The sequence below is a fragment of the Parasteatoda tepidariorum genome, chromosome 2, assembly GCF_982258835.1.
Source record: "Parasteatoda tepidariorum strain Cologne lab strain chromosome 2, Ptep-v5.0, whole genome shotgun sequence".
NCBI classification, from domain to species: Eukaryota; Metazoa; Arthropoda; class Arachnida; order Araneae; family Theridiidae; genus Parasteatoda; species Parasteatoda tepidariorum.
The window spans coordinates 81,565,657-81,581,121 of record NC_141756.1 but is presented as its reverse complement, the minus strand read 5'-3'; the positions used below and the strand labels follow the sequence as shown (position 1 = coordinate 81,581,121).

General features: G+C 28.6%; 1 protein-coding gene across 2 annotated transcripts in view; it reads right to left on the bottom strand.

The window, feature by feature from the left end:
• Positions 1 to 15,465, bottom strand: part of LOC147815875 (uncharacterized) — a 387,319-nt gene that overhangs the window by 73,362 nt on the left and 298,492 nt on the right. Inside the window, exon 11 of one of the 2 annotated variants that reach the window (XM_087157612.1) lies at positions 4,940 to 5,675. The exons of the other annotated variant lie outside the window; for it this stretch is intronic. Coding sequence (XP_087013738.1) covers positions 5,544 to 5,675 — 132 coding nt within the window. The 3' untranslated portion in view covers positions 4,940 to 5,543. Of the gene's footprint in view, positions 1 to 4,939; positions 5,676 to 15,465 lie in introns of those variants that run through there. 2 annotated transcript variants of the gene reach the window in all.

Genomic DNA, 15,465 nt, shown 5'->3' with positions numbered 1-15,465 from the left:
AATTGAGTTAAACGTGTTTATCTATTGTCTTGTTTTAAAAAATAAGTAAACATCACATCCTAAAAAGAAAAACATTATTTGTGTCTGAAAAAAGAAGATTTTCCAATACTTTTTGTCGATAATTTCTTCAATTTCTAATACTTATTCCTTTTATTTTTTAACATTTTTTCCCCTCTTATATCAAATACGCAAAAAATATAAAAACTGCACTATACTATGCAAATATTTAGAATGTCACTGCAATCATACATTTCGAAGATGGATTTAATGAGATTTATTGAAATTGAAAATTATTAAATATGAAGCAATTTAGCTTAATAAATCCAAACAGATGCTATTTCAGTATAAGGAAACAACTAAGATCACGACTCATTGGCAATAAAAATAAATTCAGTATGTATAAAACACTAATCTGATCAGTTGTCTTTTAAAACAGAGAAAGTTTGACATAGAGTAAGCATAATCAAAACATACTAATAATTTTTGAAATAAAAATACCACGCGAAACATTTTGGCGCCACTGTCCAAGAAAACAACGTATGACGAATTCTTTTTAATCCTGAAATTTAAAATCGATGCATAATGATAATGAGATGGCAACTACCGACTATGACCTCACTTTTCAAGAGATTTTCTCAGTGACGAAAAATAGAGACCGGCAGGTCTGGCTCTCTCCTCCTGCCCATCCCTGGTTCTGTAGGAAGAGACCAGGATGCGCATTGGATCTTGAGGCTGACAGACAGGCTCAAACGGCCAGCTCAAGACTTATCAGTGTACACCTAAAATGCATGACCTTTGAATGCGGCCGCAAAGTCTTCCCAAGTGCCATCTGATGCAGATCTCGCCCGATCATATCCTTGATTGCTTGGGGCTCGCTCTTGCGGATATCCGTGATAGCCCACTTCTGGTGCTTGACTTTGTTATAGTTCACGGTCTCATGGATTTGATCCAGCTGTCGCTAGATCCTGATGGATTGGACACAACACAACAAAATCGATGCAAGAGACCAGACATAGTCATGAAGATGCATGCAAGATTTTACTGCTCAAGCTAGTCAGAAATTTCATTACATTTTGATTGCAAGATTCGACCATTACAGTCACAAAAGCAAATAAATCAAACGAAGTGAAAAAACGTTATTAATTGGGCATTAAAATTTTAAAGTTTGATGATGTATTTGGCGTTCAAGTATTTATTTTCGATCTAGTTGTTTAACCCGTTGCCGATTCAGCAAATGGGCAAAATTATTAGAATTTTTCTCTTCCATATGTTATTTACCTATCTAATAACATGGGAAAACCGTTTGAGAAGATTACTGGGTAAAATACGACTTTATACGTGCAAAAACGTCAGTGGGTACTAATTAAGGTTGAAAATTAGGTGAACTCCTGGTTCAATTTCGACATGGTTTCCTAAAATAAAAGCGGGTAGACTATATTTGAGGGTGGCCCTTGATTCTCGCCAAGTTGTGATCGTGGTTGATCGCCAAGCTGGGAGATGTTGAAACCCAATCGTGATTCTGATTGGTTTAGATTTTAGCGTTATTTTTAAATGTTCAACGGCTGTAATTTCAGAGGTCCGTTAGTTCTACGTTGGATACCGGCTGGTAAGGTTACTTTTGAATCTGGTCAATAAGATCGAAGGTATGTGGACAGTCATAAAAAGGGATTTAAGAAAAAAATGTCACCGCTAGTTCGGTATTACAGACGCCATTTTCGATTCGTATTTCGTCGAATTTATGTGGCGATGGAGGTACAAAGATTCTATTCATGATGAATGTAGACAGTATCTAGCTGTTATTAGATAATTCGGTGCACCTAAATCTGAGAATATTCAAGCTTAATGAGGAAGTGAGTTGTTTTTTTTTCCTTTTCTTTCCGCGCCTACTCCATTAATTTTTGCTTCGATTCAGAATCCTTTTTATTGGATTTATTAATTTTGCTTAAATTGGGTTCATTGCAAGCTTTATCCGATATTTTGCTGAAATTTTCCAATGTTTTATTGAAATATCATTATGTTTTGGCCGCTATTCCTGTTACCACGGTGTTCCTCGCAAACAGGAACAGCGCCAAACATAAATCGCCAATTTCGCCAAGGGGCACCCTCAAGTATATTTTTCCCATAAAAGCTTATAACATTTGAATAACGAATTTCATTTTTATCTATAGATTACAGTAATAAAGAAAGTCTAATATCTGTTCAGATTTATTGAGCAAACTTATTCTTAAAACAAAGATTTTAATTTATTTGTTCAAAGCATTAAATCCCTGAATTAAACAAAAATATACCGATTAGATAATAAATTGTCTATATTTTTGGATTAAAAATCAATTCTATTTGTCTTCATTAGAAATAAAAAAAAATCTTAGCATTTGAAACTAGGCTTTAAAACCGAACGCAAATTGTAGTTTTATCACTAAACATAAATCAAAAGCTAAACTACGAAGTTCAAACAAAAGATCTGGAGTTATCGTTTAAGAAATACGAATATAAAACCGAAGTGATAAAAAACTAATTTAAAATGAAGAAAATTTTATCGGGATCATACCTAAATATACGAGAAGAAATATATAATGACGACATTTATTCTAATTTCAGATATAAAAGAGAATTACATTTCCTCATAAATTCCAAAAAAAGGGAGAAAACGTCAAAGTAATATATTTAAAATGCAAATGGATAAATGGCATCCATTTCTTTCAAATGATCAAGAGATCAATAATCTTTCTTTACTATTCTATAGAATAGTTCTAAGAATTCATATAACGTCGTACAACAACAGCTAGAATGAATTGTAAATTGAATATTGATAGTGAGAACAGTAAATGGAACTCCTTTATTTTCCCGAATTTTATTCGAAATCCCATAATAAAAGAATATAGGGTGAAGTTTCAATTATTTATAGATTTTTGAAATGATATAGTGATTCTCATCACATTTATTTCTGGAAAATGTTATAGAAAATTGAAGTTTCAGGCATTTTATTTTTGTCAAATAAAAATGTATTTTTTTTATTATTTTTACTAAGATCGTAATCTGTTTTCTGTATTCTGCTTAAATCTTAAGCACTTCATATTTTGATCATTTATGCTAAAGCACTTCATATTTTGATCATTTATGCTAAAGTCACTTATTATAAAGAGTTAAAATGCCAGATATGAGTGTGGTGCCATTATAGGCATTACATATTTCCCAGCTTTTAAACTACCTTTATTTCATAAATTTAATCATTCCTAATTAAGCGAAAAATTCAGTTAATTAATTTTAATACGATTTTATAGAGAGCAATTGCAAATATTTCTATTCTCAATAAATGTAATTACTAACTTTTTATTTTATTTTAATGCAGGTGCATAACTAATTAATTTTTATTCAATGTCACGACAACTGCACATCAAAATCTATTTTTAACCGTTCTTTATTTTACTACATTGAGCATTAGCAGACACGTTATTAGGTTTATTTTAATTTCCAACGAACTATTTGGCCCTAAACTTTCAGCCAAATTATTTAAATATCATCATGAGATATCGTGAGGTTGGCTGCATTGGCTTTACTTTTGGCTGTGTTCTTTTGTCGATAACGTGCCTACAATGTATCTCTCGCGCACTTCAAAAGCGTTATAGTACTACTTTTTACTTGGCTTAGAAGATACAGGTCGTGGTGGATTTATCTCTCTTGGTCTGTTCTGATTCATATTATGCACTATTATTATTATCTGATTTATGTTATGCGCTATTCATATTATGCACTCGAAGTCTACAGAAAAATAAATTTTTTGTTTTGTTTTTCACGTTAGATATTTTCCATTTTTTTTATTTCTGCCACATTTGCTCCTACAATGCTTACGAAACACTACTTTTAACTGGCATACAAAAAAGTAATTGCCAAACTTACCACAAAAAATTGATGAAAAATACTAATATATATAATTTTTTCTTCTTCATTTTTTTGAAGAAACTAATGCCACTTGGGTTTATAAAAATTGGAGAGCTATTTTGCAAGACTTGCTGTTTAGATTTTTTTTCTTTCGATTAGAATTTCGTTATCGTGTTCTATAACTAGTAAAAAATTATAATATTTATTTAAAAAATGCAATATGAAAATTTATTTTTGTTGAAAATTAAAATTCTATTGAGCCTTTTAAAAAGCGAGACAAGACTTTTTTTGCCATCGAAAAGCCCCACGCAAATCTATTGACAGATTTTTCCATCTTAAAACATTATTCATGGATTTATACGAGTATAAAAATAGCACATAAGTGAAACGTTTTGAAAGGATTGCTCATTTTAGTGACATAAAAAGCAGTTGCAGCTTTGCTGCATCTTATTAAAGATAAAATGCTTACGTAATTGTGCACCCAAGGTAGAATGTATATTAAAGAAAATTCATGATTTTTTGTACAAGTTGAGTTGAGTCTTTGGATAAGATTTTCAGACTATAATCGCAAAAAAACATGGTCACTATGTCAAGACCTTTATCACTAAGCCCAACAAGGTTTTTAAATGGTTAGCTAATAAACCATACAAACTTGTAACAATGCTAATCTTAACTATGCTAGTTTACACGCTATGAAGTTTGCATTAAGCTTGCATTTATATTGACATTGGATTTTCCTTCACAAAACAGGCCTAGAAAAACTTTCTGAAATCAAGAATGAATCATTATTTGCAAATCAAGAGTAGATAGCCATCTCAAACCGAGGATAAATTCACCTTATGAAGGTTTATTTTAGATTTTATGACCGTCATTGAAACAAGGTCTATTTGCGCAGGCTTTTATATACTGTTTTTAACACTTTAAAAACGAAGGTTGGCCTGATCATTAAACTTACAATCTAAACAAAATGTTGCATTTGAAAGCCTCGATAAATGAAGAATGTAAAAAAAAAAAAAAAAATGGCGAAAAAGAGGTTTACAGTAAAAGCTAAAATATGAGATTTTTTTTGTCAAGTTTTTTGCATGTCTTTATTCAATCTTTAAGGAACCAAGCTTGGCAAACTAGTTTTTACTATGTTAAAAAAAATAATTAGTTAACATTTCTATGCTAATCAAATGACAACATTTGTCGTAAGATTACGTGCTATCTAGGTATATTTATAAGAAGAAAGACACTTCAGCTACCATTTTTTTCAGTTAAATTACAAAAAAGAGCCCTAAGTAAAAATCTAATAAAATGTGTAAATAAATCTCCATTACGTCCTATATGGATAAAGTATTACATTTCAAAAAAATAAAAAAAAAATGTAAGAGGATAAAGTATGTGCTTTCACACAATACTATGAGCTGAAAAAGCAGATTTGAAATCTTCGAAGTAGGAATGTCTCATTTCATTTTCTTTGATATTTACGAATTCGGAAAAGCTTACTTATCCTTTCACATCCCCTTTCCTTGTAGATAGATCTGAAAGTTTATTCGATAAAAGTGTTCTATGGGATTTTCTAGAGTTTTTTTTTCTTCTCTCATTCTTTATGTTAGAGATTTCAAGCAAGCCTTCTCAGTAGCTTGAAACTCTAGAAACCAACGACGGATTTGGAATTTATTTCAACAATTTAATCGGACATCATAGAGGGAAAGTAAGCAAGGGAAAGAAGGAAATGCTAACTTACCTTGCAGAATGTAATCTAGAAAAGAACAATTCAAAAGCAGAGAAGTTGCAGAAAAAAAACAGCTTACCTGAAATGAAAAAAAGGAAAGTTTTCTTAATAAAATAGTACTTTCTACAACTTTTTAACGTCATTTTTTTTCTTTTCGCAAAGTAAAGTTACATGATTAATAAAAATTGCATAACATTTCATCAACGACGACCGAGTCAAACCATCAAACCTAAGAATTGATATATATATATATATATATATATATATATATATATATATAATATAATATAATATAGTATGACAGGGGTCGCCAAACTGCGACTCGCGAGCCACATGCGGCTCTTTGAAGGATTATTTGTGACTCTCGATAAATGTACCCGAGTTCCCTTTTCATTTTTGTGCTATTACATTTTAAAAAATTATTATCGTTCCGTATGTGTCTCAAAATGTCTTTTGAGTTACTGACAACAAATATGAAAGAATAAGTGCAACATTGTAACAAATTTAATTTCCGTCCAAGTTAAGAATGATATGACTCATCGAAAACTGCGCGAACGAACATGAACAGTGTCGTAATTGTCCGTAATCAAGCGACTCCAGGCCGATTAACACGATTTACCAAAATTTATTCCTTTTTTTTCTGAAAAAAAGTAAGCTAGAAGGAATATTGACGGAATTCCAAAATAGATTTCAAGACTTGAAATATTTTAAATCGTCTCTTGATTTTTTTCGGAATCAATTTGAAGTTAACATAATTCAAGGTGAGTGTTTTCCATTTCCAATATAATTATTACCCAAAAAGCATCTGGAGAATTAGAATTAAAAGAGATGCAAGAAGATCAAGCTCTACAAATAAAATATAAGTCGACGTCGATTAATGAATTTTGGAAATTTGTACCAAAATAGAAGTATCCTGAATTAAAAAAGGCTGCTTGTCAAAGTATTTCAAGATTCGGAAAAACGTGCTTAAGTGAATCATTTTATTCTACTTTAAAATTCGTGGAATCTAAACACCGATTAGTATTAACTAACCAGCATTAAAGAATTACTGAGAAATGTTGTCACCGATTATTCACCAAATTTTAAAGAATTATCAAGAGAAGTAAAATAGAAGTGTATAATTTTTAATATTTAAATTCAATACACATATTTTGTACTTATATTTATATGTTTTCAATAAATATAATTTTTGTAAAAAAAAAATTTTTAATACCTTTTTTGCATACCTTCTAAATACGTACTTAATTGCGGCTCGCGAAAAATTTCAAATTTTGAAAATGTTTCGACTATTAAGGAGCTTGACCACCGCTGTAATATAACAAACGTAAAGGTTTTCGTCAGGACTCATTTCCTTACGAGAGGCATTTTAAATTAAAGTACAGTTATCCTAAGAAAAAAATTACTCTTTACAATAAATCATTGTCTCGAAGAAAGGAAATTTGAATATTGAAATTTCTCAAGAATGAAATTTGAGAAGTTAAAGAAACAATACATATATAACTAAAAAGTGCTTGTCTGTATTTCCTATTGATTAGTTTGGTTTAATTTTTTAAAAAAAAGTTATTATCTCATCTATAACTTTAGATATTTCATTTGTCGGATTTTGTTCTTGACTCTTATCCGAAAAATCGAGCTCCCTTCTGTCAAATATATGCACTTCTACTTCAATTTTTGGGATCAGAGAATATAATCTTCATCTGAAAAGCTTTTGGTTTCTTGATTATCACTCTTTCTTGGAGCAATCGGAAAATACGGTTGTTTGTGGTATTTTACCACCAACCGCAGGAACTGTTCCTGCTTTGACGACATGGTAATGCTCCCTTTTTGAGGAAACTACTATGTTGGTCAGTGCTTACATTCAATTTTGTCTTTTTTTGCTTTCTTATGCGTATATATTTCTTTTGTGCAGTGTTTTGATACTGTTCACATTATCTTTGCTTGAATGCTATTCATTGTATTCACTTTTTTCCAAGTAACAATAAGCTTTCTACCTTTTTCCAAGTAAGAACGCTAATTATAAAAATGTATGTTGTTATACAAGAAAACATTGCACGAAAATTTATTTTTAAAGGTAATTCGTTGGTAGCCTAAATTTTAGTAAATATCCTGATACTTAACTTGTTAACATATTTTACTGTTTTACCAATAAAAATAATAACTACACTGTTACAAAATAAAGTCTAAATAATTTAAAAAAACATATCATATAAATATAAACATTTCAGCTAAGAAATGCTTAATTATCAGAAAGTTAGAAAATTAAAAATTAAACAAAAAGCAGAGCAAGATGCAATCAATAAAAAGAAAAAGAAAACGACAACATTAAATTACTTTCTATCAATCTAAAGATAAGTTGTTTTTTAAATAACGAGAAACAAAATTCCATAACATAAATAAAAGCTATAGCAAAAATTTAACACAATTTATAAGCATCCCATTTTAGTTAAAGATATACTTTTATCATAGGTATGATGGTGTTTTATCAAAACGTGAGATGACCAAATAGCTTAGATAAAAAATACGGTAATAAAACGATCATAAATTCCTGACATTTCATTTAATGGTCATTCGGGGAGTGGTTTGTCCGTTTAGAAAGTGACGTAAAATTTCGCTTGTTGAAAACTAGCAGACGAGTAATGAAAATTCTCAGACGATAAAGGCTTTTAAAATAAATGCTAACTTCTAGAGAATTAAGTTAAATATTATATTTTGGAATATACAAACAAAGTTGTTATAAGTTTAATATAAATTCTGGGTGAAGGGTAGTAAAGGTTTTTTGAAGATTTACAGAGGGTCGTGTTTGGTATTAAAACAAAAGTAAAATAATTTTTTTATATTTAGAAAATATATCATTTTCATGCATAAAGGTGTGATTTTATTCCCTTTTTAATATTGTAAAAAAATGAAGAAAAAAAACCTGACAAAAAAAGTTGAGTAAAACCTAATAGTATGAAACTCTCTGGTAAATTAAATTTTGATAAAAACTTTAATTCTTGTTAAATTTATTTTCTTGTGAATTTTTGGATTCATAAGAAAGATATATCAAGAAAGAATATCAAAAATTTATTTGCAAACCAAGACAAAATAAAGAATTCCATCGTTCGTTTTTTTTCTTTCTTTTTTTTTTGAACCAGATATCACATTTTAGCCAAAGTGCACTGAGAAAAAAAGTATGATCAAAATCACCAGCTCATGGTAAAATTTGCCGTATTTCTGACTATGAGAGCACCAAAAAGGTCAGTAATTTTTACCAAATTGCTTTGGTAAGGATTTTGGTAAAATTGACAATAAAATATAGTTTAATAATATCAATAAAATTTGGTAAATGTCGTAAAATATCGTGATGTTATCATTATATCATGATAAACAGATGATCATACAGCACCTCTGCCCCCCCCGACTTAATATCATATAAAAAGATCTTTGAGACATATTTTAAAAAATAATGACTTTTTATTTTATTCAACTATATAACAGTAATTCTTTCTGAAAAATCATTAAATTTCGGAAATTTCACTGGAAGAGTGAGCGCATTTGAGAGTTTATCAAGATTCCAACTGCAGTAACCAACAAACAGACTAGAAGTAACCATAAATAGCTTGTCGGCAGTAAATTAAAATGTTAAGATTGCGTACGTAATACCTTGAATAATTTAAATAAGTTTTAAAGATTAATGAATTTTATTTTATCAACGTACATATTTCAAAACTAACTTACCCAAAATCACTTACATATTACCTCAACCATTTAGTTCAGAATTTATTGAATATGTTCCCGACATTCCAAAGAAGCCTATCACTGCAAAAACTATAAAAAATAGCAAAACGATTAAACCATTCCATTAAATCCTTATAGTTTATTATATATATCCCTTTTTATATTTTTAAATATCAAATGGATATAAACTGTAATAATTATAACGAGGTGCATCAAAGTCACATCGAAAGAAATTGTAATAAATATAATAATAAATATAACGGGTAAATTTTAAAGACTTCAAGTAATTATGGATTTAACAACAACATCAGGGTAATCCGAGTATTATGTTTGTTTATGCAAGTAAAGTGAACTATTAAACTCATTTGTAGAACAGTTGCGCCACTAGACACCTCGTGTTACCCCTCGACATAACTTTTCCTGCTTTCATCTACTCTAGTTAATTGTTAAAGCTTTCAAGATTTTAACGCAATTCATTCTAATTTTTAATTCATTTTAGATGCTAAAAATTTAAAAAAAACTGTATTATATACTTTAATGTTTGATTTACTGATCAGCGACATTCTAAGCAATTGATATATACGTTATAAAGAAAAAAAAGGATAAAAGCAAAGAGAGAAAATTAGGAAAAATAATAATAAGTTTTATTAACTGCGCATAAGCTGCAAGTATATAGAACTCATAAAATAAGTTAAAAATATAGATAAAACATGGAAAAAAATCTAAAGATTTTTTAAGAGAGAAGAAAGAAATATTAAAATACGCTTATAAAAAAATTCAAAACTTTAAAAAAAATGGAAAATAAAATATAAAAACAAAACCGACAACAAAAACAAAACAATAAAAACAAAACCGAACTAAAAACGGAAACAAAAAAAAAACGAAAGATATCAAAAATTATGTTTTTAAATACTTTTGAAAAATTATTGTTAATAATTTTCTTCTCTTGTCATTATTTTTTATTATTTTTCATATTTTCTCAATATTTTAGCTTATTTTATGAGTTCTATATACTTGCAGCTTATGAACAGTTAATAAAACTTATTAATTATCTTCGTTTTTCTCTTTGTTTTTATTGTGCTATATATATATATATATATATATATATATATATATATATATATATATATATATATATATATATATATATATATATATATATATATATATATATATATATATATATATATATATATATATATATATATATATATATTAGATGGGGTGAGTTGGGAAATCAAAGCAGGCATAGACTGGTGAAAAGCTTATCACTCTTTATTTAGTTAGTATGTTGAGCAAACAAGAGAGCGAAAATCCAAATAATCCGAAAACGGCGTGCATCGTTTTTACATTAGGGATTATAAAAAGGAAAGTTGACAAGCTAAATATGTTCACGTATATAACAAAGGATTTGCATTTAATCATTTTATAATAACATTAACTTTAATAGAAAAAATTAAAACGTTAAACAGTCTAAATAATAGATAGTATACTAAGCTCAACTAACTTCATTCTCTAGTTTCATTTCAAGAATGCGCTAGAAAATGATTTTTACTGTTCTTATCAAAACAAATAAGCCGAACGGAATCTGAAAAGAAACCCATCTACCATTTTCTTTTCTGGAAATTACGAGTCTCATGCACGCAATGGCAAGTTGCTTTCATAGACAGGCTCAAAATAAACAGGGAGACAATAATTCCCAGAAGACGAGATCTATTGCGTGAGCGTATCGTTATGATTTATTTGGAGAAGGAGATTTTAACTGACCGTTTTAGTCTAGTTTGAATTGTATGGAGTAATTGATGGCAATGATTTTAAAAGACAGATATGAAATTCGAAAGGAACAAAATTTATTTCTTATTACAATGTTGTGTTCTAAATATATCTTGTTTTACTTAGGTCGATTATGAGTGTGAAAGGGTTAATTTTGCATTCAATTTTTAATCTTTTTGCATTTTTTTTGACTTGCGCAAACACTCCAACTTTAACTGGAGCCTTGTTCTTCATGAAAAGAAACATCTCGATCGTTTGCTGATCTTGACATACAAAGTTTTTATCCATTTTATAGCAAAAGAGAATTTATCTTCAATCAAAATATCGTTTGCTTTCCTATGAGCTTAAAGTGAATGAATTTCAGCAAGAATTTCGTGTCGAAGTTTCAATCGTTTTCGAACCATTACCAGCAAAATATAACGTAATTTTGGCGCCAATCATGACTTAGAATTTTTTTTTTGTGTAAGCAAATTATTAAAGATAAAACTAAATAGAAAAAAAAAGGAAAAAGAATAAAAACGTTTGTTCTAAAAAAATTTTTTTTTCTGGTAAACTAGATGGAAGAAAATAACGTTATATTTCTTACATCTTCAATGAAAAATGTGGAGCGCATTACTACTGCAATAAGCATTTATCGCCGCTGGAAATTCCCTAACCCTTTTCAAAAGTGATGCTCTCCTCATTTTTTATTAGTGGCATGAAACTTTCTTCTCTTGCTTTTTAGTTCAGTAACATCGGCCAGTTTTGAAAGCTTATTAGTATTTCGTAATCCTATTTTAAACACAAAAATCTTAAGGTATTTAGAGTTATTAATTTTTAATAATTAATATTCAAAAATTGTTAAAGAAATTAATAATGGATATTTACTGATGACTTAACAATTATTCAGATCTATTTCAGCATATGAAACATTACTTTTCAGTAGGAACTATAACTAACAGTATAAAAATTACCAGATTAAATTACTGTAGAGAAAAGCCGGTACTTTTTGCCGTAAAATCCATTTTTACCGGAATATGTTACGGAAAAAATATCTGATATACCGTCATTTTTAAAGCAATACTTACTGCGAAAAAACTTAATCACTTTAGTTAAATGCACTTTAAATCACTTTAGTAAAAATTACGGTAAAATTTATTCATGAATGGTGTACCTAAAATACCGGTACTTTATATCGTAATTTGATCGGAAATTTTTTTCAGTGCATATATTTTATGAATAACGCGTTCAAAATTATTTTTTTAAAAAATATTTGTGTATTTTTGTTTTCTGTTACAAGAATCCTTGGATTTTTTTCATTCTTATTTCAGAGCATATATTTTATGAATAACGTGTTCAAAAGCAAATTTTAGAAAAATATTTGTGTATTTTTCTTTTCTGTTACAAGAATCCTTGAATTTTTTTCATTCTTTACTTCAGAGCATACATTTTATGAATAACGTGTTCAAAAGTAAATTTTTTCAAAATATTTGTGCATTTCTCCTTTCTGTTACAAGAATCCTTGGATTTTTTTCATTCTTATTTCAGAGCATATATTTTATGAATAACGTGTTCAAAAGCAAATTTTTTAAAAATATTTGTGTATTTTTCTTTTCCGTTACAAGAATCCTTGGATTTTTTTTTTTCATTCTTATTTAGGATTTTGAGCTTTTCTCGCTATATTTAGAAGTCCCCATTAGCTTGTAATTTGATTTAAAACTAATTTCTTTGAGCTCAAAAGAAAAAAGTGATTGCTAATAAGACTAAAAAAGTATGTTGATTACTTTGAAAGGCTGAAATACTTCATTACTGTTCAGGTAAATGCCTGATGTCCAAACAAAGTGACTCCGCCATCCTGAAGCGCGGCAGCTAAAATTCATTTCGAATAGTTTCTTAAAGCGAGGTAATAAAAATAGTTTTCAATATCTGAATTTCCTTAATTGCTTCTCTAGCGTTAGCCAGAAGTATTTCGGTCGAAAACTAATTACCCAAGACTTTTATTGTACTTTTCTTTCTCTTGAAGTGAAGTGAAGCAACAAAACCGAAATTATTTTCCTAATCTACAAGTTGTTCTGTTCTTCATTTCCGGTGGCAACAGCTAGAGAAAAAGTCGTCTTTTGTTCGTTTGAAAAAATAAAACAGATAAAAAAAAGCGAAGTTTCTTTTTAATTAAAGACAAAGAAGAGATGAAGTGAAGTAAAAGTAAGTTTGTGAAATGACTCTTAACTTTTTCTTGACGGAACGTCTGCCGTATTTATTATGATTATTATTTCATTAAATGAGAATTCAGTTCTTATTTTCGATTACAATTCGTTAGGTACTATTCCATAGTTGCTAGTTATATTTTTAAGATTTCCCGAATTACGAATTGTTTAGCATGATTATTAATTTATTCTTGGTTATTCTAAATTAAATTCACAAAATAATTGATTCTTAAGTTTTTGTTCAAGTAGGACGTTCTTTAAATGTTGACTAATGAAAATAAATCTTTAACATTATGTATTCGCCTCTAATTATAATTGCTTTTACTTTGAAACTAAGATTTAAAAAATATGAAATAGAAAAAAAATGATTAGTAACTTAATAAAAAAATTATTCGTCAATTATTTAAAAAATTGTTCGTTAGAAAATTAATGAACTTCGAATTGATGCATCGTACATAAAGATGAAAAACGAATATATTGGGTAGTTTGAAAGGACTGTTTTTAATTTACTTTTTTTAGAATATATGTCAAAAATGAATTCAAAATAGTTTATAGATAAAAGAATTCGCTAATAAGTATGTAAGTACAGAAAAAACTAAAACGTGATTAAAATCTGACAAGACACAACAAAGTAGGATCGAAGTTAAAATAAAAATACCTGTTTGTTTATCGTAGGAAATAGAGAGAGATTTTAAAAGAGATTGTTAGAAACACATTTGAAGACAAGAGGAGGGGGGGGGGGTTATATCGAAGAAAGCTGATTCTGAGAAAATTTTTTTTCAAGTCTTCAGAATTTACAGGAGCAAGCATTCGACTGAAATTGTCAAAATAAAACTATACCCGAATGTGACAAGCATTTATTTACACCCCTTAATTTCAAAAAAAGAAAATTTTAAATTTTTGATATTTTGAAAACTGAGTTGGATAAGAAATATTTTTGCCTCCCCTATCACTACTTCCTCAATAGTATTCTCGACATCTTCTTCACTATGCTTTCCTTTATTCTTTTATTGTCAAACGCGTGAACAGGAATCGCTTATCCCTAGCACGGTCTATCTTCAATGTGTAATAATTCTCTGGAAGAACCAATTTTTACATGTTACTGACTTTGAAAAACTTAGCAATCCTCTCAATTTTACAGATGGCCATCCGATGGATTTTTTTCAGCTATCATCAGATTTTTCTTTTTTTTTCTGTGTAGTTTAATACATAATTGCTAAGCTTGAACTAAAAAATAGTTTTCGTAATTAAGCTTTGGTTCAGCATACTGGTAAACATTTAGCCACTTTTAAATAAATACAAAAATATAAAAAAATTCTTAATTTAAATATTTAAAAAAATATTTGACGTAATTTAAATTTTTATGATGCATATTTTTATGAATATTATATATATTTTCATGACAAATTATACAACGGTTTTTCTCCAGTAAATGAATTCGATTTTTTTTGGATAGGTTACTTCATAATACAGAAATTAAAAGACATTACTGTATCGTCTTAAGCTTAAATTTCATTAAAAAAAAACTACTTTCAGCTAAATTGCGATCGAAACTACTTTATACAACACTAGCTTATTTCTTGGCTCAAGGAATTCTTAATTTGGCAGATGTTCATGAAATATTTCCGCCTAAAAATAGTCGATTAAATTACACACATTTCTGGAAACGTTTTATTCGCTAATTGAACACATCCTGAAAGATCATAATGCAATGCTATCATTTTTTAAACGAAATTACAGATAGAGGAAAAATATAGGGCTTAACTTTTATTTCTATTGCATTACAAAATGTAATTCTCGGAGTTGAAGCTTTATTAAGGAAAGAGATAAATGGGATATGACAAAATGTTCTTTAGCGTTACTGACTTCAACAAAGATGAGAAGTCGTTACAATGTTCTAGAGTAGTACATTTGTTTTCCTTTATCCTTTATTATACATCTAAATTCTTAAACATAGACCTAACAAAAGAAGATGACCTCAATAATTGTATTTGACTTTCATTTTTACAGTAGATAAATTATTGAAATTTTAGAAAGAGTTTAATGATTTGGAATGAATTTGAGTCATTTAGGACATTTAAACGGAACCAAAAAGTATAATGATTTAAAGAATCATTTTTTAAACTGCTTTGAATGTAATTAATTGGTGTTTATCTTTTGATTTTTATAATTACACGATTGCCCTTTGTTTTTTTT